This window comes from Monodon monoceros, unplaced genomic scaffold, assembly GCF_005190385.1.
Source record: "Monodon monoceros isolate NGI ecotype Baffin Bay Population unplaced genomic scaffold, NGI_Narwhal_1 Super_Scaffold_4, whole genome shotgun sequence".
NCBI lineage: Eukaryota > Metazoa > Chordata > Mammalia > Artiodactyla > Monodontidae > Monodon > Monodon monoceros.
This window is the reverse complement of record NW_021703781.1, coordinates 23362907-23389570: the sequence shown is the minus strand read 5'-3', so window position 1 is coordinate 23389570 and position 26664 is coordinate 23362907. Positions and strand designations below refer to the sequence as shown.

General features: G+C 38.1%; 1 protein-coding gene across 1 annotated transcript; it reads left to right on the top strand.

The window, feature by feature from the left end:
* Positions 1–102: 102 nt before the first annotated feature.
* On the top strand, positions 103–26463 carry ECD (ecdysoneless cell cycle regulator). The gene is made up of 14 exons (XM_029201283.1): positions 103–331; positions 1560–1777; positions 4945–5062; positions 7213–7300; positions 7414–7592; positions 8537–8729; positions 9311–9439; positions 11917–12045; positions 13803–13888; positions 21610–21716; positions 21847–22030; positions 23016–23083; positions 24310–24524; positions 26174–26463. The coding sequence occupies exons 2-14, from the start codon at positions 1573–1575 to the stop codon at positions 26402–26404; spliced, it is 1932 nt and encodes a 643-aa protein (XP_029057116.1). The 5' UTR covers positions 103–331; positions 1560–1572; the 3' UTR covers positions 26405–26463.
* Positions 26464–26664: the final 201 nt, after the last annotated feature.

The window sequence follows — 26664 nt, the reverse complement described above, 5'->3', positions numbered from 1 at the left end:
ACTGCGGGCCGTCACTCCCACAGGATCCCCACCTCCCTAGTCTTCCGCCCTCCTTGCTTCCCCGTGGAGCCGGAAGTGGCGAAGGCACACGGGCACCCACCTAATGCTCTCGCCGACGCGCAACAGGGACGACGCCCGGGGTTCCGAGGCTGAGCCGGTTTCTGACTTTCAGAGTTTCTGCTGTCTTCTGGTCCCAGACGAGCGTGTGGACCCAGTCTGAGCCAGGCTTTGGCTGCTACTGGCAGCTCCCGACCAGCTCACGTGATAGGAGAGGCGGCTGAGGAAAGGTGCCACAGCAGAGACTTGCCGGAGAGGCCCAGGCCCTAGAACCGTAAGCGGAATTGGCTTCATTTTGTTGGATGAAGGAGAGCGCCTAGTCTGAGTAAAAAGCTCTAGACTCCCAAGTCAGGCCTCTGCTGCTTGGTTGCTTCTCTTGCTGTGCTCCCGGTTTTCTCATATGTACAGTGTGGAATTAGCCTGAGTGATCTCAAAGCCCCTTCTAGTGTTTTCTCATATGTACAGTGTGGAGTTAGCCTGAGTGATCTCAAAGCCCCTTATAGTCCTCGGGTGGGTAGTTAGCATCTGTCTACCAGGGTTAAAAGGCCAAATGATGATTTGGACAGAAAGTAGCGAATGAGTGTCTGGATAGAAGATGCAAGTTCCTCTCGACTTCGTTTTACTACTCCGTTAGAAAAACAAGTCTAAAAATTGAATTGCAGCCGTAAAGTGGATAATCCAAAACAGTGTCTTCCTTTACCAAGCCTCACCTGGAAGCAATAGTGAGCTAGTACTTTTGTTTGTAAGGGGAACCTTTAGAAAATAGTTATTTACCACCTCCTAATATACCAGAGCTATACCCTTTGAGACCTGAGAAGGGGGAAAATTTAGGATAGATAGTTGTAGGATCAAGAGCCATGGGCAGATTATTTGGGGGTGAAATGATAGGGCATGAATGTTTTGTAGTTTTGAATTCCTCTATGCCATACAACGGGAGAGATTTAATTCTGCAGAGTAAGGGAGATTGCTTTTCAGAAATTTTAAATAATAAAAATTTAAACGAGGTACGGATTATAGAGATGATACAGTAACAGTCTTATTCTACAATTAAGGAAAAAGCCCCAGGAAGAAAGTGAAATGCCCAGAATAACACAACTGGGACTACTGGCAGAACTGGGACTTGTGATAGTGTTTCAAAAGATGTTATTTCAGTGTTTCTAGAAGTGTGTTATACACACCACTGCTAGTGCAAGGGCAAACAGTTTTTATTTTATTCTTACATACTTATTAGTTAATTTGGGAATGTGGTATTGGATTTCCATTTATTGTATTATATCAAAAGTTCCTTTCATGTAATCGTAAGTATAACAATGTCATTAAAAGTATGTTAAATAAATGTCATTATAGTTGGTATGTGGTCAAGGCAAAAATCATGATGATGGTATGTGGATAACTGAATTTTGGGAAACAATGTTAACGGAATTTCCTAGCATAGTTCAGGGAATGGGATATTACTTCTACATTATTCTATATGGTTTATATTATTGAAACTTTAAATGTAGCTTTCAAAGAAGAATGGAGGAAAATATGAAGTTTGCTACAGTGGAAGACACTGTAGAATACCACCTGTTCCTGATACCGGATGAACCACGGGACCCAGAAGAACACAGAGAGATTCTTCAAAAGTACATTGAGAAGATAATGACCCAGTTTGCACCTATGCTGGTCCCCTATATCTGGCAGAATCAGCCTTTCAATCTCAAATATAAACCTGGGAAAGGTAAGGCTCTTTTGCTTATTTTGCTTTGATATGTGTGACTTTTAATGTCATTCTGACAACAGTGATGTATAATAGTCCATAGTTCATTCAGTGTTAGGAGATTTTTTTTAATTAATTTATTTATTTTTGGCTGTGTTGGGTCTTTGTTGCTGCGTGTGGGCTTTCTCTAGTTGCAGCGAGCGGGGGCTACTGTTCATTGAGGTGTGCGGGCTTCTCATTGCGGTGGCTTCTCATTGCGGAGCACAGGCTCTAGGTGCGTGGGCTTCGGTAGCTGTGGCATGCGGGCTCAGTAGTTGTGGCTTGTGGGCTCTAGAGTGCAAGCTCAGTAGTTGTGGTGCACAGGCTTAGTTGCTCCACGGCATGTGGGATCTTCCCAGACCAGGAATTGAACCCGTGTCCCCTGCATTGGCAGGCGGATTCTTAACCACTGCGCCACCAGGGGAACCCTGTCAGGAGATTTATATCCTGAGCTTTTTATGGTGTTTGCCTCTATTCAGTTAAGCCCTTGAACTTAAAAAAAATTTTTTTTAATTCATGTTGATGGATGCTTTCTAATACTCATTATCTTAGGAACTAATATATATTCAACATTATTAAGCCATGGCTCTTCTTTTGAACTTTAATTACTATGCCATAATGTATCTAGGTACCTATACTAAACAGGTTCAGGCATCTGGCTTCCTTAACCATAGTTCTTTTAGCTGTTACTCTGTATTCCTCAGTCTTGATAGTATGTTTACTAGGCTGCCTTTCACATAGTTGTTTTGGTAAGGATCTAAGAGTGGCTCTGCTTGGCTTATAAAGAGAAATAATTGAGCTAAATGACCATTATTTGCCACTCGGAAGCATTTTGAGGTTCCTTCACTGCTTCCCTGTATTCAGTGCTTGAGATCTGACCTCTGGCCAAATATGGTACTTTGTCCTGTCATTTCTTATAACTTTACTAAAATGAATCATGGATAGGTGACCAAGGCTCTACTCATGCAGTGACTTCTGTGGGGTCTTATTTCAGATCAGGAGCGTGGCATCTTGTGATACCATCATTCTGGCTCTCAATTTAGTGCTTATCTGTTTCCTTTTGGCTAGCAGTTGCCAAATGCAAAACGTTAATTTATTAAACACCTATTCACTGAAACACGTGATATTTATTGGCAAGAACACTGTCCCATTAGCACAGCCAAAACCAATTCCCTACCTTTTTTCTAGAAAATCATTTTTACACAGTGTTTTCTTGTCTTGCTTAATGGGATTGCTAGCCACCTAGTTATCAAGCTTGTTAGTGATTCAGAATCATCCTCAACTCCTCACTTCACCATGTTCAGTCAGGCACTAAATCCTAGTGTGATTACTCCTAAAATATGACCCCTCTCTACATCTGTTTGGCTACAGTCTAGGCCCCCTTGATCTCTTCATCTGGAAGACTACAGTAGCCACCTAACTAACCTCTCTGGTTCCAGTGTCTGCAGTTCCTGACCCTGTTGCCAGTTACCTTTGTAAAACACAAATTTGATCATGTCACTCTCCTGCCTAACATCCTTCAGCAGTTCCTCATTGCTTCTGGATGAAATTCAAATTGAAGTTTAATACGTAAGGTAGATAAAAATAGACACCCTAGCTGGAACTTCTATACTTGATGAAACTTGGGAAATCTGGAGTAGGGAGAAGAGTTGGTTGGGCAGTTCTTCCCAACTGTTTGGGGATTCTTTTTGCCATGGTAGCTCTTGAGACACTCCGCACTACACTTGTTTGACCTTCATTCTGTTAATATGGTATATTACATTGTTTGGTTTTCTTGTGTCAAATCATCCTTACATTCCAGGAATAAATGCCACTGGGTCATGGTGTACAATCCTTTCAATGTGTTGTTGAATTCAGTTTGCTAGTGTTTTGTTGAGGATTTCTGCACCATTATTCATCAGGGGTATTGGTCTGTAGTTTTCTTGTATTGTCTTTGTCTGACTTTAGTATTAGGGTAGTGCTGGCCTCATAAAATGAGTTTAGGAATGTTTCCTCCTCTTCAGTTTTTTGGTAAGAGTTTGAGGAGGATTGATGTTAATTCTTCTTTAAATGTTTGGTAGAATTCTCCAGTGAAGTCATCTAGTCCTGGGCTTTTCTTTGTGCAGAAGTTTCTGATTACTAATTCAATTTCCTTACTAGTTATAGATCTGTTCAGATTTTCTATTTCTGCACAATCCAGTCTTGATAATTTGTGTGTTTCCAGGAATTTATGCATTTCTTCTAAGTTATCCAGTTTGCTGATGTACAGTTGTTCATAGTGTTCTCTTACAGTCCTCTTTATTTCTGTGGCATAGGTTGTAATATCCCCCCTTTCATTTCTGATTTTAGTTATTTGAGTCTTTTCTCTTTTTTCTTAGTTAATCTAACTAATGTTTTGTCAATTTTGTTGATCTTTTAAACAAACCAACTCAGTTTAATTGATTTTTTAAATATTGTTTTTCTATTCTCTATTTCATTTATCTCTGCTCTGATCTTCATTATTTCCTTCCTTTAGCTTTGAGTTTAGTTTTTTCTTCTTTTTCTAGTTTCTTAAGGTATAAAGTTAGGTTGTTGACTTGACATCTTTTATAACTATAAACTTCCTCTTAGCACTGCTTTCACTGCATCGCATCTTTGTGGCATGTTGTGTTTTTGTTTTCATTTGTCTCAAGATATTGTCTAATTTCTCTTGTGATTTCTTCTTTGACCCATTGGCTGTCTGAGTGTCTTGTTTAAGTTCTACATATTTTTGGATAATGCACTTGTTTGAAAATTTCTGCTGATATTCCCAGAACCACGCTATTGTCTGTCATGCCTCTGTGTTTTTGCACATGCACATGCTCTCTCTTTCTGGAAGGCCTACTTCTGGTCATTCCTCCAGAGGAGTATAGCTCAGATATCACATACTTTATGCTCACATAGCCCTCAGTGTATACCTCTGTTCATCATCTTGTTTTGTGATGCTTGGTTGTCTATCTCCTGTTGTCTAGACCCTAAGCTCCTCAAGAATAAGCTTCTTGTATCTTGTTCAGGATTGCAACCCCAGCTCCCAGTATAGTACCTGGAGCATAGCCAGTCAATAAATGTTTGTTTAATTGAATGATTACTTGTACTTTTATTTGCACTGGTATATTTATTTGGTTATATGATTGCTTTTCTCTTGTTTTTAGGAGGTGTTCCTGCTCATATATTTGGCATGACAAAGTTTGGAGATAACATTGAGGATGAATGGTTTATTGTTTATATAGTAAAGCAAATTACAAAGGAATTTCCAGAGTTAGTAGCAAGGTATTATAGCTTTATTAATAATTCTAAAGGAATTCTATTATTGAAAATGACTACATTTTTATCCATTTAGTAGTATTTTTTTCTGTAGTCTGGTGGAAATTGTACAAACTTGGGATGTAGATTTTAAACGTGACTTCTGTATTTTCTTCCTTTTCTCTTGTGACTTCCTTTTCTTGAAGAAGAATTAAAGAATCATTTGAGAGTTCAACTTCAAAAAAATTTCAAACAAAACCTGCTTATTTTAGATTTTCTCTTTTTCTTCTTGTTTTGAAAGAACAAATACACATGGTAAATAAAATTCAAACAATACAAAAGGGTGTACTGCTCTGACTTCCCAAAAGTAATCACCGTCAAATTTCCTGTGTCTTTAAAAAAAGAAATTCATCTACAGATATACATATTTCACAGATTTCTTTACTGTGTCTTCCTCTATTAGACTATAGCTATATTTTATGAAAAATCATATACAGAAGAAATTTAAAGAGAAATCAGTGCGCAATTTTATGGACAGGAAGCAAAGTAGACGATAGTACATTCTAATTCAGTTTTAAAAATAGGAATGGATAATTATCTGTAATTACCAAGTTTTGCCAGCAGAGGGCGCTTCACCCATTTAACATATGTCCTAGTTTTCCTCATCAGCCCCCAAATTCTGGTCTTCTATCCACCCAGTCTTTTCCCCAGCAAAACAAGAAGAAAAAAAGAACAACAATTTTGGAAACTTGTTATTATATCAAAATTTCAGGCATACATAAAAGTAGAGAGATGGGTACCTTCACGTACCCATCACCCAGCTTCAGTAATTATCAACTCCTGGTGATTCTTATTTCATTTACTTCCTTCCCCACTCCCCCATCACATAGCAAGATTATTTTAAAACAGATCTCCAGTATTATGCCATTTGATTTTTAAATACTTCAGGATGTAAATCTAAGAGATAACAAACACTACTGTTACCATACCTACAAATACATAGCAATAATTTTTTAATGAATGATAGAATTTTAAATGAACAGACACAAAAATAGTAGTTTCTATCTTTACTAGGATAATAAGAAGGGGGCAATACCTTTCATGTGCTGATTCTGATTTTTATACATGTAATGATGGTTCATACCTACACACTAGGCCCCTAAAGCTCTTTAATAGGCATCTACTGTCTTGTCGGGGTTTTTTTAAAAATTAGAAAAAGGAAGAAGTTTTTCCTCTATGTCTCTGCCAGATTAATATTCCTAAAGTAGAGCTCGAACCATTTTACTACGCTACTCTAAAACCTTTCATTCATTTTGTCTATAAAATTCAACACATTCTCGTTGATTCTGCCAACATTTAAAGCTCTTCACAAAATGATATAACTGTGCTTTTCTAGTCTTGTTCTTTACTCGTTGTCATTCTTCAAATATCTACCTTAACTTTGCTACCTCCATGATTTTGCTTATGCTCTTCTCTCTCCCAAGAACATCTCTCCTTTTCTCCGTATATTGTTATCTCCACCCATTAAAAGTGAAAAAAATCTAGAACAGTATATATGATATGCTACCTTTTGTGCAACAAGAGAAGAAAGAATTTATATTCCTATTGGCTGGATTACACATAAGCAAACTGTAGAAGGATAAACAAGAAATAACAATGGTGGAGGGGTTGTGCATATAGATACAAAAGCAGGAAGGAGACTTTTTCATTGTATAACTTTTTATGTATTTTTTAAAAGTTTTAACCATGTGACTGTATTACCTATTCAGAAATTTAAATTTTTTAAAAGTCATGCAAATGAGGCAAAACAAAATTATCTTTCAAGGTCCAGTAATACCTCCTCCATAAAGGTTTTCCTAATCTTGGCTATATGTGATTTTTTTTTCTTTTGAAACCCCATAGTACTTTATGTATTTCCCATATTTTTTCTATTGTTATTTATGTACTTATTTTTCTCTCCTTATCACCCTCACCTAAGGAATTCCTCCTTAAAATCTTAGAGTCTCCTTCAGTGCTTAATGGTATCTTAAACATTTTGCTTAATTATAGAAATCTACACATGGTACATACTCATATATTTACTAAGATGAAGGAGAAAATGTATTAGAACAAATTTGCTTGATTATTAGCAAATATGTGCTTTTTTGAATATAAAGTTAGAACTTCTTTTGCATTAGGATTGAAGACAATGACGGTGAATTCTTGTTAATAGAAGCTGCTGACTTTCTCCCTAAATGGTTGGATCCTGATAATAGTGCCAATAGGGTAAGTATATCCAAGTTTGGAAAATCTACGGAGGCGAAATCATGTTGCAACATTTTCATATGCACCGAGAGTTTGTCACTGCCTGGTATGAAAATTAAAACATCATTTTGCAGGTGTTTTTCCATCATGGGGAGTTGTGCATTATTCCTGCACCAAAGAAACCTGGAGCAGTATCCTGGTTACCCACCACACTCCAAACAATCTCACAAGCACTGAATATAATCTCAACACACCCAGAAAAAATTTTGGCTTCAGAATCTATACGAGCTGCTGTGAATAGACGCATCAGAGGGTAAGAAAAATAACACTTGCACTGCTAGTCAAGGAACCTTTTGATTTCATGTCGCTCAAGTCTTCTGTTGAATCTGGAATTTCTTTCACCTAAATTAATGCTAATTTTCATGCTGTCTTCATCCTTCGTGAAATTGACCAACAAATTAAACTTACGTATTTTAAAATCAGGAAACAGATGTATCTTTTAATTTCCATTTAAAAGTGTCATAGGCCCAATATTTTTGCATTTATTTACCTTAGATATTATGGCTAAGTATTATGTAGATCCATAGATAGAAATTTTCAGACCTTTAGAAATGGAAACCTAAGTGAGCACAATTGTGTTCAGGCTTTTTCTGTGGTTCTTGGAGTATATATGGGATTCTTTGACCTAGGTGGAGCACCTTAGGCTCTATTCAGAAGAGAATACCTTAGTCTAATAACATACTAATTCAGCCATTCAAATGTGAGTGCCTATTAAATGTTTAGCACCATTCAGGTCTTAACAGTATTAAACATTTCTTTTAGCTTCGCTTCAGTACACTTTGTACCATTTTTTAGGAGAATAAATGCTGATTTTATTTTTTATTGGGCCACCTTAATCCCTTTTCTTTATTTTCCATTTCTTCCCGATTTTTCTGTCTCTCTTCCTTCTTGTAGTCTTTAGTATATACAGTATCTTTTTTTTCAATTAATTAATTTTTTTGGCAGCGCGGCTTGCAGGATCTTAGTTCCATGACTAGGGATTGATCCTGGGCCGCTGGCAGTGAAAGTGCCAAATCCTAACCACTGGACTGCCAGGGAATTCCCTACAGTATCTTTATCTTCACCTCTCTTGTCACTTTTTCCATCTCACTCTTGGTGAACCAAGGCAAGATAAAATGTTAAGGGGGAAGTAAATGGTATAAGAATCCTGGATGTTTACATATCATAAAATAAAAATAATTATGTTACCTGTCACAGATACCCAGAAAAAATTAAAGCCTCCCTTCATCAAGCACACTGCTTCCTTCCAGCTGGCATTGTAGCAGTGCTAAAGCAGCGCCCCAGATTGGTGGCTGCAGGAGTCCAGGCATTTTACCTGCGGGACCCCATTGACCTGCGAGCCTGTCGTATATTCAAGACATTCTTGCCTGAAACACGAATAATGACTTCGGTAAGCTAGTTCTCTTGGTCATTTAGTTTCTCTCACTGGAAATAAAATTGAACATTATTTAATTGTTCACTAGAAAAAAATGGGAAATATTCTGTTTCCTCATAGCAAGTTAATATACATTTTTAAATTTTTTCTTTTCTCCTATCCGGGGGAGGAAGATTGTAAGAGACCTGACTCCTTATTTTATATTTCAATGTTTCCTAGCTATTTCTGACCATATTTTCCCTATTTGAGTAGTTATATCCTCTTAACAATAAAACATTTCATTTCTTCCAGAGAATTAAGAATTATTCTATATCATCCACCCACCAAAATTGCTGTGTAATGTAACTAATGATTTGAATTACCTTAGTGATAACTAAATATAGACAAGTGAAGGTAAATTTTATGGGTATATGAATTATATCTCTGTAAAGCTGTTACTAAAAAATGTAGGCAGTAAATAGGTTGGATCTTCTTTGCACTTATATGAATATGAAGCTCATAAATGAAGTTACTATGAAGTTATTATTAACTATGAAATGATATTCAAATTTTTAATTTCAGGAAAAGACTCACATATTTTGTGCCCCAATATCCAGGTCACTTTCACTAAATGTCTGTATGCACAGTTGGTGCAACAAAGGTTTGTGCCAGACCTGCGGACTGGATACAGGCTGCCTCCTCCATCTCATCCCCAATACCGAGCCCACGAATTGGGCATGAAGTTGGTAATGTTAAACCAGAAAATTTTATTTTCTTCCTTTATGTCAGAGGGCTCTTAAGAGAATAATGACAGAGCTTAGAAATCTAGATATATACCCTATTAATGTGAGAATGTAGTAAAATGTAGCATTTCAAATAAGAAGGAAAAGTGGGTTATTCAGTAAGTGATGATAAAACTGTGAAGCCATCTGAAAAATTAAAGTTGATTACCTCACACCTATGCCAAAATAAGTTCCAGTTGGACCAAATATTTAAATGAAAAAAACGAAACCATAAAATTTGAAAGAAAACATAGGAAAACTTTTGAAAATCTGTGTAGGAAAGGCCTTTCTAAGCACGACTAGAAACTGTGAAAGAAAAGATTGATAAATTGGATAATATAAAAATTAAGCGGGCTTCCCTGGTGGCGCAGTGGTTGAGAGTCCGCCTGCCGATGCAGGGAACATGGGTTCGTGCCCCGGTCTGGGAAGATCCCACATGCCGTGGAGTGGCTGGGCCCGTGAGCTACGGCCGCTGAGCCTGCGCATCCGGAGCCTGTGCTCCGCAACAGGAGAGGCCACAACAGTGAGAGGCCTGCGTACCACAAAAAAAAAACCCAAAAAACATAAATATAGTCAAAAGACAGTAAACTTGGTGAAAGTGTAAAATATATTTGCTATTTATTTAAATTTATTTTATTTTTGGCTGCATTGGGTCTTCATTGCTGTGTGCGGGCTTTCTCTAGTTGTGGCGAGCAGGGGCTACTGTTCGTTGCGGTGCATGGACTTCTCATCGTGGTGGCTTCTCGTTGCAGAGCGCAGGCTGTAGGTGCGCAGGCTTCAGTGGTTGTGGCACACGGGCTTCAGTAGTTGTGGCATACGGGCTTCAGTAGTTGTGGCGCGTGGGCTTCAGTAGTTGTGGCTCGCGGGCTCTAGAGCCAGGCTTAGTAGTCGTGGCGCACGGGCTTATTTGCTCTGCAGCATGTGGGATCTTCCTGGACCAGGGCTCGAACCCGTGTCTCCTGCATTGGCAGACAGATTCTTAACCACTGCACCACCAGGGAAGCCCTATATTTGCAGTTTAAATGACAAAGAGTAAAAAAACTAGTAAATGACAAAAGTTGATTTATCTAATATATAGCATTCCCACAATTCAATATAAAAAAATAGTACTAATCAATCAAAAAATCATCAGAAAGCATTAACAGTCCACAGAAAAGGAAATACAAATGATTTTTATGAAAAATGTTGACACTTGCTCATAATAAAAGAAATGCAGTTAAAGCTACAAAATAGTATTTTTCACCATTTGATTGGCAAGTACCCATAAGTTTGATAATACATACTGGGTTTATAAAAATACATAAAGAGGTACCCTCAAACATTATCGATAGGAATATAAGTTGAATCAGTCTCTTAGAACAGTTTGTCACTTTCCATAACATTTAAAATGCACAAACCCTTCTCAGCGTTTTCACTTCCAGAAATCTATCCTCCATATATTTTACTTGTGCACAAAGACGTACGAGGATACTCATGAAAGCATTGTTTATAGTAGCAGAAGATTGGAAACTACCAAAATGTCTGTTAGTAGAGGAGTAGTTGGATAAATTATGGTCTGTCCATGAAGTGGGATGGATAAATTTATATATGCTCATATGAAATGATCTCCAAGGTATATCACTAAGTGAAAAGCAGGGTTCAGAGCAGTGTGTATGTTGCCATTTAGTGATAAAAGGGATGGAGTAGGAGGATGGACATATGCAGACACACACATATCTGCTTGAGTGCATAGATTACTTCTGAAAGGATGTGTAAGGAATTGGTGACAGTTTTCTCTAGAGTGATCAGGGAAGCCCCCTATTAGAATTATTTTGCCATGTGCATTTATTATATTTTTTAGCCAAAGGACTCTTAAAATGAAGTGATTCCCTCCATTTACTATGCCTGAGACTATGGTTAATTCATTTATAATTCTGTTAGACAAGAAACCTTTTGCAAGCCTTTTTTCTTTTCTTTGTGAATTTTATTTTATTTTTATACAGCAGGTTCTTATTAGTTATCTGTTTTAAACATATTAGTGTATACATGTCAATCCCAATCTCCCAATTCATCCCACCACCACCCCCCACTTACCCCCCGCCCCCCACTTTCCCCCCTTGGTGTCCATATGTTTCTTCTCTACATCTGTGTCTCTATTTCTGCCTTGCAAGCCTTTTTTAAGCAAACAAGAAATAAGTTTAAATTTCTAGTTTTTTAATTAGTGAGAAAAGAAATCTCTTTGAGGAGAATAAGAATCTTTGTTTTGTATTATTTGCTTCCCCTTTATAATTTTAATCTGTAGAGATTAAGAAACTTGGAAATAAAGTCAGATTTTTTTTTTCCTAAAATTCAGAAAGTGTTTTAAATGTCCACATACCCATGTGTCCAATCACCTAGTTCTTGAGTGTGGTTAAATGGAAAGAAATTAACCTAATAATAAAAATTCTATCTTTTCCATCTAGGCTCATGGATTTGAGATCTTATGCTCCAAATGTAGCCCACATTTTTCTGATGCCAAGAAATCTCTTGTGACTACCTCACCGCTCTGGGCTGGCTTCCTTGAAAGTCTGAAAAAGAATGATTACTTTAAGGTAGGACTTGCAATGCATTTTTTAAATTGGACAATCCAGGGTAAGTCAAGCCAGTGAATTAAAGTTCTATGTCCATGTTTAATGTGTGACATAATTGTAGGAACTAAAGTTGAAAGGCACCATTCTAGCTTGGTGGTAATGAGGGAGTGTCTATAAACTGTTTCCAATATTTTAGAAAAAATAATAACATCTATATAAAGTGATAAAAGTTATTATTTGTATCAGATGAACAACTTGCACAAATCTGTAAAGCAAACATGAAGACACCAAATAGAAAAGTTAGCAGAGACATGGATTAAAAATTTACCTGACCTAAATGGGAAGGAAATCCAAAAAAGAGGGGATATGTGTATACGTATGGCTGATTCACTTTGCTGTACAGCAGAAACTGACACAGCAGTGTAAAGCAACTATACTCCAAAAAAAAAAAAAAATTGCAAAAAGACAACTACTAAATTTCTCTTAAAATATTCACTCTTGGGCTTCCCTGGTGGCGTAGTGGTTGAGAGTCCGCCGCCGATGCAGGGGACATGGGTTCGTGCCCCGGTCCGGGAAGATCCCACATGCCGCGGAGCGGCGGGGCCCGTGAGCCATGGCCGCTGAGCCTGTGCGTCCAGAGCCTGTGCTCCGCAATGGGAGAGGCCACAACAGTGAGAGGCCCGCGTACTGCAAAAAAAAAAAAAAAAAAAAAATTCACTCTCACAAGTAGTAAAGATAACCATATTAACATAATAATAAAGACTGTTTTTCACATATGTAAAAAGGATATGAATGATATTCAGTGCTGTTGAGAATATAGTGAAAATAATACACCTATACTTTGCTGATAACATCGTAATAGTTAGAACCTTAACTGGGAAGTAATTTGATAGTGTATTCCAAGAACTATAGAAAGGTTCAAACTTGGAACCTTCAATTTAAATCATCTACTTTGGGCTTCCCTGGTGGTACAGTGGTTCAGAATCCACCTACCAATGCAGAGGACACGGGTTTGAGTCCTGGTCGGGGAGGATCCCACATGCCGCGGAGCAACTAAGCCAGTGTGCCACAACTACTGAGTCTGCGCTCTAGATCCCACAAGCCACAACTACCAAGCCCGCGCACCTAGAGCCCATGCTCCACAAGAGAAGCCACCATAATGAGAAGCCTGCGCACAGCAACAAAGACCCAATGCAACCAAAAATAAATAATAAATAAATTAATTAATTTTTAAAAAAAAATAATAAATCATCTACTTTAAGGAAACATCCAAGAAGTAGAAAAGTCCTTAAGAATATGATGATTTTTAAAGACTGTGTAGTAGTATGGAAAACTGCTTATATTATAGTATATTTTTTAAAGAATATAAAATATTAAGTATGAATGCCACCATAAACATGCATGTGAAAGATAGAAATGGTAGTTAAGGTGGGATTATGCTACTTTTTGGCTCAATTTGTACTTTGCCTTATAAATTAATTACTAGTTAATCAATTATTTCTTAATAATGAGTTAAATAATAGAAAACCTTCCAAACTGGAAAGAGGCCCTTAATGGTGAAAAGGATGAGGGACCACTACATTTAACCTAGTCCCTTTTTGGAAGAAACTGGAGCCCAAACAGGTACATCAGTGACAAAACAGGGACTAGGACTCAGGCCTCATGATTTTTGAACAATATATTATATCGTACACTGCCTCCCTGAAAGTTGCTGGTGAGCAGGTTATTTTAATGATACCATATATATAATGTTCTGATGGGCATTATTATTTTTTTAGGGACTGATGAAAGGTTCTGCCCAGTACCAGGAAAGGCTAGAAATGGCAAAGAACTACTTCCAACTCTCCATAAACCGGCCAGAAAGGTGAGTTTATCGCTACCTGAACAGATTGATTACTTGCCAGAAGTTAAGGAGTTACTTACTCTTGAGGTAGTTGCAGATGCTGGAGTTTCCATATTTAAACAGTTAATGGCCAGGCTCATGACCACTGAAGGAGCAGGGGTTAGGGAGAGGAAGTGTTGTTACAGAAGTTTGCTGGCACTGGCAGCTGTCACCACCACCACCGTCGTCGTCATCATCATATAATGGCTAACGTTTATTGAGTACTTACAAAGCATAGGCCACTAACTTGTTTCATCCCCCTTAAAGCCCTATGGAATAGGTACAATTATTATTTTCCCTATTTACAGCTCAGAAGCCGAGGCCAAGAGAGATCAAATAATTTGCCAAAGGTTACACAGCTAATAAAGTGACAGACCTAGGATTTAAACTCAGGCAGTCTAGTATTGAGCCATGTGCTTAATTCCTATGGGAGTTCTGGGCTGTGTTTAGATTTTTTTAGGTGGATCTGAAACGCAGGATGAAGCAGGCGTTCACCTTCCAAATCAAATCTCATTCTAACCTGCCATACATTTTCTGGGGGAAGAAAGAAATGAAGACAGGGTTGGAAGGAAATGGCTCCCCTTTAAAATTTGATAAAATTGAGTTTCAGTTCTGGTAATGGTGGAGTAACATATCAGAATAACCCTGTGCTAATTACAATGATAAACCCTGGACAGAATATAAAAAACAATTATTTGAAGACAGTGGAAAACAACAAAAGCAGGCAAAGATCAGAGGGAATAGGATCATTGAAAGAAGAAAATCACATTTGTCTGACTTGTCCCTTGAGGGTACTTCTAGTCAGTGTGGCTCAAGGAAATTGGAGCTCCTACAGAAGGTCTTATTGAGCTGAGGAATCAAAGGTCAGAATTTGAATACTGGAAAAAATTCAGTTTATGTTTGCAAAATTGAATTTGAGATACTTAAAGCTATTAAATAACATGAAAGAAATAAAGGTATTAAATAACATGAAACAAATAACTGTATATGTTATGGTTTAAAAGGTCCTGAGTTGTGTGTGGGTGTGTTTTTTGTTTTGTCATTGGGCTTTTGTTTTTTTTTTTTTTGGTCAAACCAATCTGGTTTTGAACCCCAGTCATTTTGCCAGCATCTCAAACATCACATATTTGTGTAATAAAATGTTCTTTGAAGACTGCATGAAGCAAAGTTGATGCTGAGAGAACTCCAACCTCAGTGTCTGTGAGGTGGTAATGACTTTACAGCAGTCTTTACTCTTTTTTAAGTGTCCAGGGGTGCCTTTGTCCCATTCCCGTCAGTTTTATGTCAGTAATTGGAAAAGATGATGCCTTCTTAGGGTATCCTTTAAGAAAACTTGGGAAAGAAAGTAAAGGAGGTGGCCCTCATAGTTAGGAGAATCTCCCCCTATGATGATCCCTGTCTCCTCTAGGAGACCACTCCCCTTGTTGAAAAATGTTACCTTATAGTCTTAGGTTGAAGAAAAGTTAAGAAATGAGGGAGACTCATATGTAGGAGAGTTAGGGCTTCTCCCACAAAATAAGATAGATTGATGGTTGGGTAGTTCTTTTTTAATATAATAAAGTTTTTTGTTGTTATAAAAGTAACATATTCATTCATTACAGCAAATACAGAAAGACGTAAGAAGGAAAAAATTTATATCATGAGTAAACCACTATTATTATTCCAACCTACTGCCTTCCAGGATTTTTTTCCCCATAACCAGTTGATTTTTTAAACATTTTTTATACTATATAGAAATCTTGTATCCTGTTCATAATTTTTACTCATTACGATCTTACATTTTCCATGACCTTAAAAAGTTTTGATAAGCATAGTTTTAAATAACCACACAGCATTTTAGCAAATGGACCATAATTTACTTATTGCAAATAGCTTAAATATCCAACATTTTAATGAGTGTTGCAGGAGAGGCTCCCATTCACCAAACCAGGATAACTTCTAAACAGTTTGAAACCAGACTCACATCTCCCTCCAGACCTCTTCTTTACTTCCCAATGTTCTTTTTTATTAGCTGAATTAATATCATAGACTGTTTCCTACTGTCTTTTAATAGTACCACCATCCTCCTTATCACCCAGACCTCCTCTCTCTCCTTGGATCCAGTCCTTAGATCCTGTCTATTATTATCTTGTGTCTTGCATTCTTTTTCCTTACTGCCCAGCTAGCTACTCTACTTACTTTAATTCTTGAACTATGGCTACACCTAAACTTGTTTCTCAGCCTCTGGAGACTCTTCTCTTCCAATTCAACCATTAGAGCCAGGAGAATCTGCTTGAAGTGTGTCTTTAATCATGTTACTCCCGTCTCCTAAAAATTATTAGAGATTGTAATAGTGAAAAATTACAAACAATCTAAGTGTCCATCAATAGTAGATAAATGAATTGCAGTGTATTTACATGATGGCTTACTTCCATTAGTTAATCAGAGATTAGCTAAATATCCATAAATCTAATTCAGGATTTCTCAACCTTGACACTGTTGACACTTTGGACCAGATAATTCTTTGCTGTGGGGGACTGTCCTGTGCATTAGTATGAGATGAAGCAACATCCCTGGCTTCTACCCAGTAAATTCCAGTAGGACTGGCTCCCCTCTCCCCACCAATTGTGACAACCAAAAATGTCACCAGACATTGCCAGATTGTCCCCAGTTGAGAACCACTGGTCTAAATGAATAGATTTCAGAAACATAATGTTGAGGGAAAAAAGCAAGTTGTAAATTTGTAAAATACGGGTGCTATGCATATAAATTGTAAAAATACACAAAATATCATGTATTATGTATAGATACATGTATCTATATTCACTCAATAAATACTTATTATCTCCTATGTGCCAGGCCCTATTCCAGGCACTGGGAATGCAGCAAGTGAACCCAAAGTCTCCCTGCCCTTATGGAGCTTATATACTAGTGTAGGAGAAAGACGGTAAACCATTACATGATGTTAGATGGTAATGAGTACTTTGAAGAAAAAGCAGCGTTTGCGGGGAGAGATATAAGGGCTGCTCTTCTAGATAGGTTGGCCAAGGAGTTTTTCTTTCAGAAGAGATCTAGGGAAGTGAGGGAATGAGGCAGACAGGTATTTGAGGGAATAACATTTCAGGTAAAGAGAACAAAACAGTAAATACAACAAATAGTACACACACACTCTCTCTGTCTCTGTCTCTATCTCGATCTCTATCTCTCTGTCTCTCTGTCTCACACACACACTCAGTGGCCCAGGAGGATTCTTGTGAGAGCAATCACCTTTGGGTAGCCAGAGAAATGGATTGGAACTGGGAGTGTTGATCATCAAAGGAAACTAACTTTATCTATCATATTTTTTTGTAAGTACACACACACATTACTAGTTTGGTTTTTATGTTAAATGTATAAATGTAATCATATAATTAGACTAGAGATAAGTATAACAATATTATAATTCTGGGTGGTAGAGATATGGGCATTTATTGTATTACCTTTTCAACTTGTCTATATTATTTAAATCTCATAAAACAAAAATTAAAAATAACAAAGAGGCCATCAGTGATCACCCACTCCTTATTTCATTGAGTCTAAACTTAGCCATTTCACGCTTGCTGTGCTGTCATCCCAGCCCATCTATTCAGCCTCGGATTCCACCCTTAAGCCAAACTGAACCCCATTTGCTCTCTGAACATGTTCCTCACTTCCCTGCCTCTATACAAATGCTCATTTATCCCCTTGCATAGTTTCTCTACCCTATCTTACCTGTCAAAATCCTCTTGATTCTTTAAGGCCTAACTCAACTTCTTCCATTATCTCTCTCTCTTTTTTTTAAACTTCTCTGCCTCCACCCCAGTGAATGTAATTACCTTCTCCTATGACTCTTGTTTTGTTTGTTTGTTTTTATTTGTTTTTATTTTTGGCTGTGGTGGGTCTTCGTTGCCGCGCACGGGCTTTCTCTAGTTGTGGCAAGCGGGGGCTACTCTTTGTTGCGGTGCATGGGCTTCTCATTGTCGTGGCTTCTCTTGTTGTGGAGCACAGGCTCTAGGCGTGTGGGCTTCAGTAGTTGTAGCACTCAGACTCAGTAGTTACTGGCACGTAGGCTCAGTAGTTGTGGCTTGCGGGCTCTAGAGCGCAGGCTCAGTAGTTGTGGCGCACGGGCTTAGTTGCTTCGCAGCATGTGGGATCTTCCTGGGCCAGGGATCGAACCTGTGTTCCCTTCATTGGCTGGCGGACTCTTAACCACTGCACCACCAGGGAAGCCCTCCTATGATTCTTTGTATTGATAGCATTTGGTATTCGTCTGTGACTTTATATGTTTGTAATTTATTATGATTATTTGTATATTTCTTTTCTCTCTCCTAGTAATATTTACATATTATGGAGTAGGGATAGTTTCCTGTTACCCACATGAGTTAGCAGGGTGTGCAAATGTTTATTAAATGAATGCAAGTCCATTATATAACTTGATTTGCTCCATTATAAATAGTTCAGACAGGGTTCCATGAACTTATATAACAAATCACATCACCATCACAAAATAACTCACTCATCATGTAAATAATCTCTGTGTGTATTTCATTATCAGTTTATAGTAGGAGGAGCACAAAATAGTATCAGAAGACTTGATTTCAAGCTTTTGCTCTGTCCAACTAAATGACCTTGCAAAACTTATAGAAATTCACTGGGCTCTGGTTTTCTCATTTGTAAAACAGGATTATTACCTCCTCATAATAGTAAGTAGAAGGCTAAATGTGAAAGTGTATTTGAGGACTTCCCTGGTGGTGCAGTGGTTAAGAATCCGCCTGCCAATATAGAGGACGCAGGTTCGAGCCCTGGTCTGGGAAGATCCCACATGCCACGGAGCAACTAAGTCTGTGTGCCACAACTACTGAGCCTGCACTGTAGAGCCCACGAGCCACAACTACTGAGGCTTTGGGCCACAATTGCTGAAGCCCGCGCATCTAGAGCCCGTGCTCCGCAACAAGAGAAGCCACCGCAATGAGAAGCCCGTGCACCACAATGAAGGATAGCCCCCGCTCACCGCAACTAGAGAAAGCCCGCGTGCAGCAGCAAAGACCCAACACAGCCAATCAATCAGTCAGTCAATCAATCAATCAATCAATCTAATAATAAAGAAAATGTATTTGAAGTGCTAGCCTAGCATTTAACATATGATAGATTAATTTTTGTTTTGTTTATTTTTTGGCTGCGTTGGGTCTTTGCTGCTGCGCGCGGGCTTTCTCTAGTGGCGGCGAGCGGGGGCTACTCTTCCTTGCAGTGCGTGCACTTCTCATTGCGGTGGCTTCTCTTGTTGTGGAGCACAGGTTCTAGGCACGCGGGCTTCAGTAGTCATGGCACGCGGGCTCGGTAGTTGTGGCTTGCGGACTCTAGAGCGCAGCCTCAGTAGTTGTGATGCACAGGCTTAGTTGCTCCGCGGCATGTGGGATCTTCCCGGACCAGGGATCGAACCCACGTCCCCTGCATTGGCAGGCGGATTCTTAACCACTGCGCCACCAGGGAAGCCCTGACAGATTAATTTTTGTTCATACTTTATGCATGTTAGATTAATTTTTGTTCATATTTTCTTCTGGGTTTTCTTTTCCTCATATATATGATATATATAAATCGAAAGAGTGATACTAAATCATCAGCTTCATGGTAGTGTTCCATGGAGCCTGCTGCAGATCCAAAGGGGAAGGCAGAATGGGCAGGTCTCCGAGCCTCCAGTGTCCATTTCAATCAAAGCAGTCTTTCAGGGTTTTTTTTTTTTTTAGCTTTACTGAGGTGTAATTGACAGAATTACAAAATTATAAGATATTTAAAGTGTCATCGTAGTGATTTGATATACCTATTCATTATGGAAAGATTCCCACCACCGAGTTAATTAATAAATTCATCACCTCACATATTTATTTATTATTATTATTATTTTTGGCCGCATTGGGTCTTCGTTGCTGTGCGCAGGCTTTCTCTAGTTGCAGCAAGCGGGGGCTACTCTTCGTTGCAGTGTGCGGGCTTCTCATTGCAGTGGCTTCTCTTGTTGTGGAGCATGGGCTCTAGGCGCACAGGCTTCAGTAGTTGTGGCTCACAGGCTCAGTGGTTGTGGCTCACGGGCTCTAAAGCACAGGCTCAGTAGTTGTGGCTCATGGGCTTAGTTGCTCTGTGGCATGTGGGATCTCCCCGGACCAGGGCTCAAACCCATGTCCCCTGTGCTGGCAGGTGGATTCTTAACCACTGCGCCACCAGGGAAGCCCCACATATTTATTTTTTGTGTATGTGTGTGAGAATAATTTTTGCTCTCTTAGCAGATTTCAGTTATGTAATACTGTGTTATCAACTCTAGTAACCATGTTTTACATTAGATCCTGTGACTGTATTTATCTTATAGCTGAAAGTTTGTCTTTTTACCAGCCTCTGCTTATATCCCTCACCCCCTAGTCCCTGACAACCACTTTTTTATTCTGTTTCCATGAGTCTGACTTTTTTTTTAGATTCCACATATAAGTGATACCATGCAGTATTTTACTTTCTCTGTCTAGCTTATTGCATTTAGCCTAATGCCTTTAGGGTACATCCATGTTGTTGCAAATGGCAGGATTTCTATCTTTCTCATGGCTGAATAATATTCCATTGTGTGTATGTAATCACTATCTATCTGTCTATTTATTCCACATCTTTATCCATTTATCTGTTGATGGATACTTAAGTTGTTTCCAATCTTAGCTATTGTGCATAATGCTGCAGGGAATACGGGTGTGCAGACATCTCTTTGAGATCCTGTTTTCATTTTCTTTGGATAAATACCCAGAAGTAGGATTGCTGGGTCATATGGTGGCTGTATTTTTAATTTTTTGAGGAACCTCCATACTGTATTCCATAGTGGCTATATCAGTTTGCATTCCCACCAACAGTGCACAAGGGTTCCCTTTTCTTCACATTCTTTCTTTTTTTTGGCCACACCACGTGGCATGTGGGATCTTCCCCGACCAGGGATCTAACCCATGCCCCCTGCATTGGAAGCATGGAATCTTAACCACTGGACCACCAGGGAGTCCCCTTTTCTCCACATTCTTGCCAACACATGATCTCTCTTGTCTTTTTTGATGACAGCCATTCTGACAGGTGTGAAGTGGTATCTCATTGTGGTTTTTTTTTTTTTTTTCATTGTGGTTTTTATTTGCATTTCCCTGATGATTAGTTGATGTTGAGCACCTTTTCTTGTCTTGTATGTCTTCTTTGGAAAAATGTCTATTCAGTTCCTCTGCCTATTTTTAAATCAGATTGCTTGGGAGGTTTTTTGCTGTTATGAGTTCTTTATATATTTTAGATATTAACCCTGTATCATATGTATGGTTAGCGAATATTTTCTCCCATTTTGTAGGTTGCCTTTTCATTTTGTTGATGCTTTCTTTTCCTGTACAAAGCAGTTTTTCTTTTTTTTGGCTGCATCACCCAGCTTGTGGGATCTTAGTTCCCTGATCAGGGATTGAACCGGGGGCAGCGAAAGTGCCAAGTGCAACCACTGGACCACCAGGGAACTCCCCAGAGCAGTTTTTCTTTGAGCACTTTTATATTTTAGAGTTTCTGGTGGAATTTTGAGAAAAAGGATTCTGTGTCCTAAACAAATGTTTAAAAACAAATTAAACTAGATAATCCCTTCCAACTTTAAAATACTCTGTTTTCATGATTATTATTCTAAGCTCTCATTAAATACCCATGTCTTTGATTTTTTATAGCTCTCATGCTATGAGCCCAGGTGAAGAAATCTTAACGTTATTACAGACAATACCATTTGATATAGAAGAGCTTAAGAAAGAAGAAGCTAATCTTCCCCCAGAAGATGGTAAGTGATGGACCAGGGTAGAGCAGAGGGGTTAGAAAGAACTGAAACATTCCACTAAGTCTCAGAGGGTCCTTTCCTGAGAGTACCTGTCATGTGAGTGTAGTATGGCAGTGTCATGCTTCTTTTTCAGATGACCAGTGGTTAGATCTCTCACCAGATCAGCTGGACCAGCTGCTGCAGGAAGCTGCTGGTAAAAAAGAACCAGAGCCCGTTTCCAAGGGGCAGGAGGAGAACTATGACTTAACTCAAGTCTCAGAGAGCATGAAAGCTTTCATATCCAAAGTCTCAACCCACAAAGGAGCAGAGCTGCCTCGGTAATTTGTGTTAAAGTATAAATATCTAAATGGTTATAGCCTATATGTTGACATCATGCAGTCATTGCCAGTTCTCTCTCTCTTTCTTTTCCTTTTTCTTTGTTTAAATTTTTTTTTTTAAATAAATGATTTTTACTGCTTTGTTTTCCTCTTTTGGTGCCTAGTACTATGATAACTTACTTATCTGGAGTCAGATTTCTAGTAACCTGATCCCTTACGATCCTTGAGGTAAGCCAAAGAGACCACTCAGCAGATGTAAAGGCCACCACCCCAGAGCTGTGCAGGGCAACCATGTACTTTATTCTTTAGATTTTTACTCAGAATTTTATGGACTCCTAACTTCTAGTTCTCATCAAGCTTAGACTTCTAATCTCCCACCCTCAAGCAGATTGGAAGCTTCAGACTCAAAAGAGGAGGATAAAAGTGTTTATCAGAGGAAGAAATAATAACAGAAGAAATGAGATGTTACATCTGGCAAGTAATAGGGAAAAAAGTAGATAGAATTGTTACTTGCACAGCAAATATCTCTTCATTAATGTTGATGCTCGTTAGCCTCATGAGAAGATTAAAGTTTATGTTTAGTATTCTCTCTTTGAGAAAGCAGAGATAAGGGAAGGTTTGTTCTTACTTATTTTTAAAGACTTGGTTCTTAAAAAGTTAAACTTCATTTAAATGAACTTGGATAAATAACTTCTGCTAATGTTAGATATATTTTATGGAAGGTGGAGGGTGGGTAGATCCCTAAATCAGTGTAAATTAAATGTGCATAATCAAAGTGCAGTTTTTACTTTTATTTCATCAATCTTTCCCATTTCTGTTGCCCTGTCAGTAAGCATAATGATTTTTAAAATTTAAACTACAATTTTCCTTTCTGTGCCTCTTTTGAGAGTATATATCTGGAGTATTCCTAAGAATGGCACCAGTTTAGAAAAAGTTTCAAAGAGTTTTGTTTGGGATAAATTGTCTTTTTCCTTTAATCTTACAGAGAACATTCTGAGGCTCCAGTCACTTTTGATGCAGATTCTTTTCTTAATTACTTTGATAAGATCTTAGGTGAGTTACAGTGTGATGTTTATTTTCATTTTGCAAGTGTAAGTAGTATAGCAATTGCTAGAGCATTGGAGCATTGGATCTCATTTGCTTTTTTTTTTTTAATGATTTTGAGTTGCTTTCAACCATTAATTATTGCCCTATTGAACGATTTTGCAGAGGATGCTTTGCTTAGTGCCTGACATAGTAGCTGTTCATTAAATCTTTGTTGAATGAATGAATGCTGTGTGTTTAGATAGGGTTTTACATGGGCTCCTGTATTACACTGTTTCTTTTTCCTCTTTTAGACATACTGCACATATACACTAATAATAAAAACACAAATAGCCCAGTTTAAAAAAAATCAACAAAGGATATAAACAGGCTTTGAAGAATAAATATAATCAATAAATATAAACAGGCCTTGAAGAATAAATATAATCAATAAATATTTGAAAATAGTTAACTGTTTCTAGTAAGCAAGTAAATACACAATAAAAATGAGAACTTTTTTTTTGCCCATCATATTGGCAAAAATTTAAAAGATTGATAATAGCCAGTTTTCTCAAGAGTTGGAGAAATGAGCACTGTCAAACTGTGGGAGTAGAAGTGTAAGTTGTCTTTTCTCAAGGCAGTTTGGTACTCCAGAATGTTCATAAACTTTGACTTAGCTATTTCACTTCCAGGAATTTAATTTATGAAAAAGTTATATATGCTAAGATGGTGATTGCAACATTGTAGTAGCAAAAATTGGATTATAGTTCAGTTTTACAAAAAAAAAAGGTAGAAAAGCAAACCATAGTTCAACATGTATATATATAACAAATGTGTTTTATATACATGTACATATACACACACACACACAGAATTGCATAAATAAAGGTCTGGGTACTCACTGAACTGTGAAAAGATCTTTAACTCTGGGAAGAGAGTGAAATATGAGACAATTCTGCATAACTTGAATGTTTACATCAAAATGTATTCCTGGATTATGTAGTTTTTAAATTTTTTAAGTAAAAACTTTTAATTAATTGAATTCACATTAAAAAGAAAAAGCTGAATCTTTCAGCTCAGCCTGTGTACTTTTCTGCAAGTGTTTGCCAGCAGTACCATTTTCTGGAGGGGATTTTTCTGAAGTAGTTTGCCTAATATTCGCTCTTTTTTGCAGATAACATTCTAATTCTTTTGAGATGTGTAATCACTCCAAAAAAATTTAATGAGTGGCTCTTTCTGTGTTGGGGTCTATGTAGGTTCAAGGTCCCATGACTCAGACTCTGATGAACTGGATGAGGAAGACTCTGAATGTTTAGATAGTGATGATGACTTGGATCTTGAAACACAGGAGCCTGGGGGAGAAGCATCTGTAAAAGGAACTCTTGCTGATCTCAAGTCATACATGGCCCAGATGGACCAGGAACTCGCACATACCAGCATTGGCAAAAGTTTCACCACCCAGAAGCAAATGGTATGTGTGTGTTCAGCTTCTTTCCCTTTTGAGTCTAGTACAAAGGATAGCTAAAACCATATTTTATCTTAGTTTTTCTTTTGTTTTTTTCTATTTGGTTCATGATAATTTTCTGTGATGAATTTTTAAATTTGAATAAATAAGAATGCTAATTTTTTCCTAACACTGGTAGGCTGACGGATTATTGATTTTCTTAAACATAAGCTTGACTATATTACTTATTCTATGTTATCTATCAGGATTTTTTTAAAAAGTCATGTGATATGTTCAAATTAGTATGTGGTTGCATACTCCTACTAATAGCTTAAATTGATTTTAAAAAAAGAGAAAGGATATTAAATATCCAAGTAATTTTCAAGTCTTAATAGTGTTTGTTTTATATGTTTCCCTTATTTAGAGCCAAATTTAGAATTTATCTTCCACTCATGTTTTTATCCTAGTTTTTATACCAGCACTGTCTAACCACAGATAGAAAGAGAATGGACCCTGGAGTCTCATGGGCGGGGTTTGAAATCCAGCTCAGCTATCCACTGTGAATGTATCCATTAACCAATAATCTTCATGTCATAGAATGAACGTGAGAACCAAATGAGACAACAGTAAAACCCATAATGAGCCCTTAATTAATGTAATTCCCCTTGCTTTGATCATCTTAACCACATTTAATCACTTTTAGTATTGCCAAAACCTACTAGAAACCATACATTAGGTTTTAATGTGAATATGAACCACCTGAAGATCTTGTTAAAATATAGATTTTGGCTAAGTATGTCTAGGGCGGGCCTGAGATTTTACATTTCTAACGAGTTCCCAAGTGATGGATGTGCTGCTGGTCCATGGACCACACTTTGGGTAGCAAAGATATAAAAATCTATAGATCAAGCTGCAATCTCTCAAATTCTTTCCTCAGCCTATGAAATCAGAGGCTCAAGTACCAATTCACAGTCTCTGTGGTTGGATCCCACAAGGCCTCAGGTTTTTTGTTTTTTTGTTTTTTTGTTTTTTGCGGTACGCGGGCCTCTCACCGCTGTGGCCTCTCCCGCTGCGGAGCACAGGCTCCGGACGCGCAGGCGCAGCGGCCATGGCTCATGGGCCCAGCTGCTCCGCGGCATGTGGGATCCTCCCGGACCGGGGCATGAACCCGTGTCCCCTGCATCGGCAGGCGGACTCTCAACCACTGCGCCACCAGGGAAGCCCAGGCCTCAGGGTTTTATTTTGTTTTCTCATTGGGGTGGGGGTTGTGGGTAGGGAAGAAATCTCACTTCTTTCACGTAGAGAAAATTTAGATTCTTTTTTTTTTAATGTTCATTTTTCTGTTTATTTCTTTTAAAACTCTTAGGCAAGCTATAAAGTTACCTCCTTAATTCTGGTTATCTCCCTTGGGCTATTTCAAAATCGGGAAGAAATCCATTTAATCTGCAGAAACTTATCCTAGGAAGAAGTGTGTTTTAATCTTCGGAACCAAATTTTAATATGTGTGTTCAATTACATAGTTTATTATTAGACTTCATTTTTATTTTCTATCAAGGGAATTTCCTTTCTAATATGGAAATCAATTTTACATTGTTACTTACTTAGCTTTTTAATGTAACTACCATCCAACCTAATAGCATATTGTACCATGATTTTCTTTTCCCTCCATGAACAAGGAGCCTCTATCCCAGACTGCCAGTAACAATTCAGAGGAGGAAGATTCTGGTGCAGGAGGATCTGTTATGACACCAGTGGATATAGACCTGAACCTGGTTTCAAACATACTGGAATCCTATAGTTCCCAAGCTGGACTGGCAGGACCTGCTTCCAACCTTTTACAAAGCATGGGTGTGCAGCTGCCTGACAGTGCTGATCACAGACCCATACGTAAGCCAACAAAAGATTAGCCAGCAAACCTAGCCTCTGTTTTTTGTTCTTAAATAAATATTGAGTCTGACTATGCTCATTTCTAGTTTTGATTACACATTTAGTAAAAATGTTTTCTTCATTTTAAGTTCACAGATTAACTTCTCCTCTGTGAGCCCCAAATGTTGCCCTCTCTGCACAAGTCTTTATGATCTCAACTCTGGGATGCACACAAGGTTTTGAAATCAGCAGAAGAGAGAGAATCAAGCCCTTGAGATAAGATGTACACTCCATGTTTAGA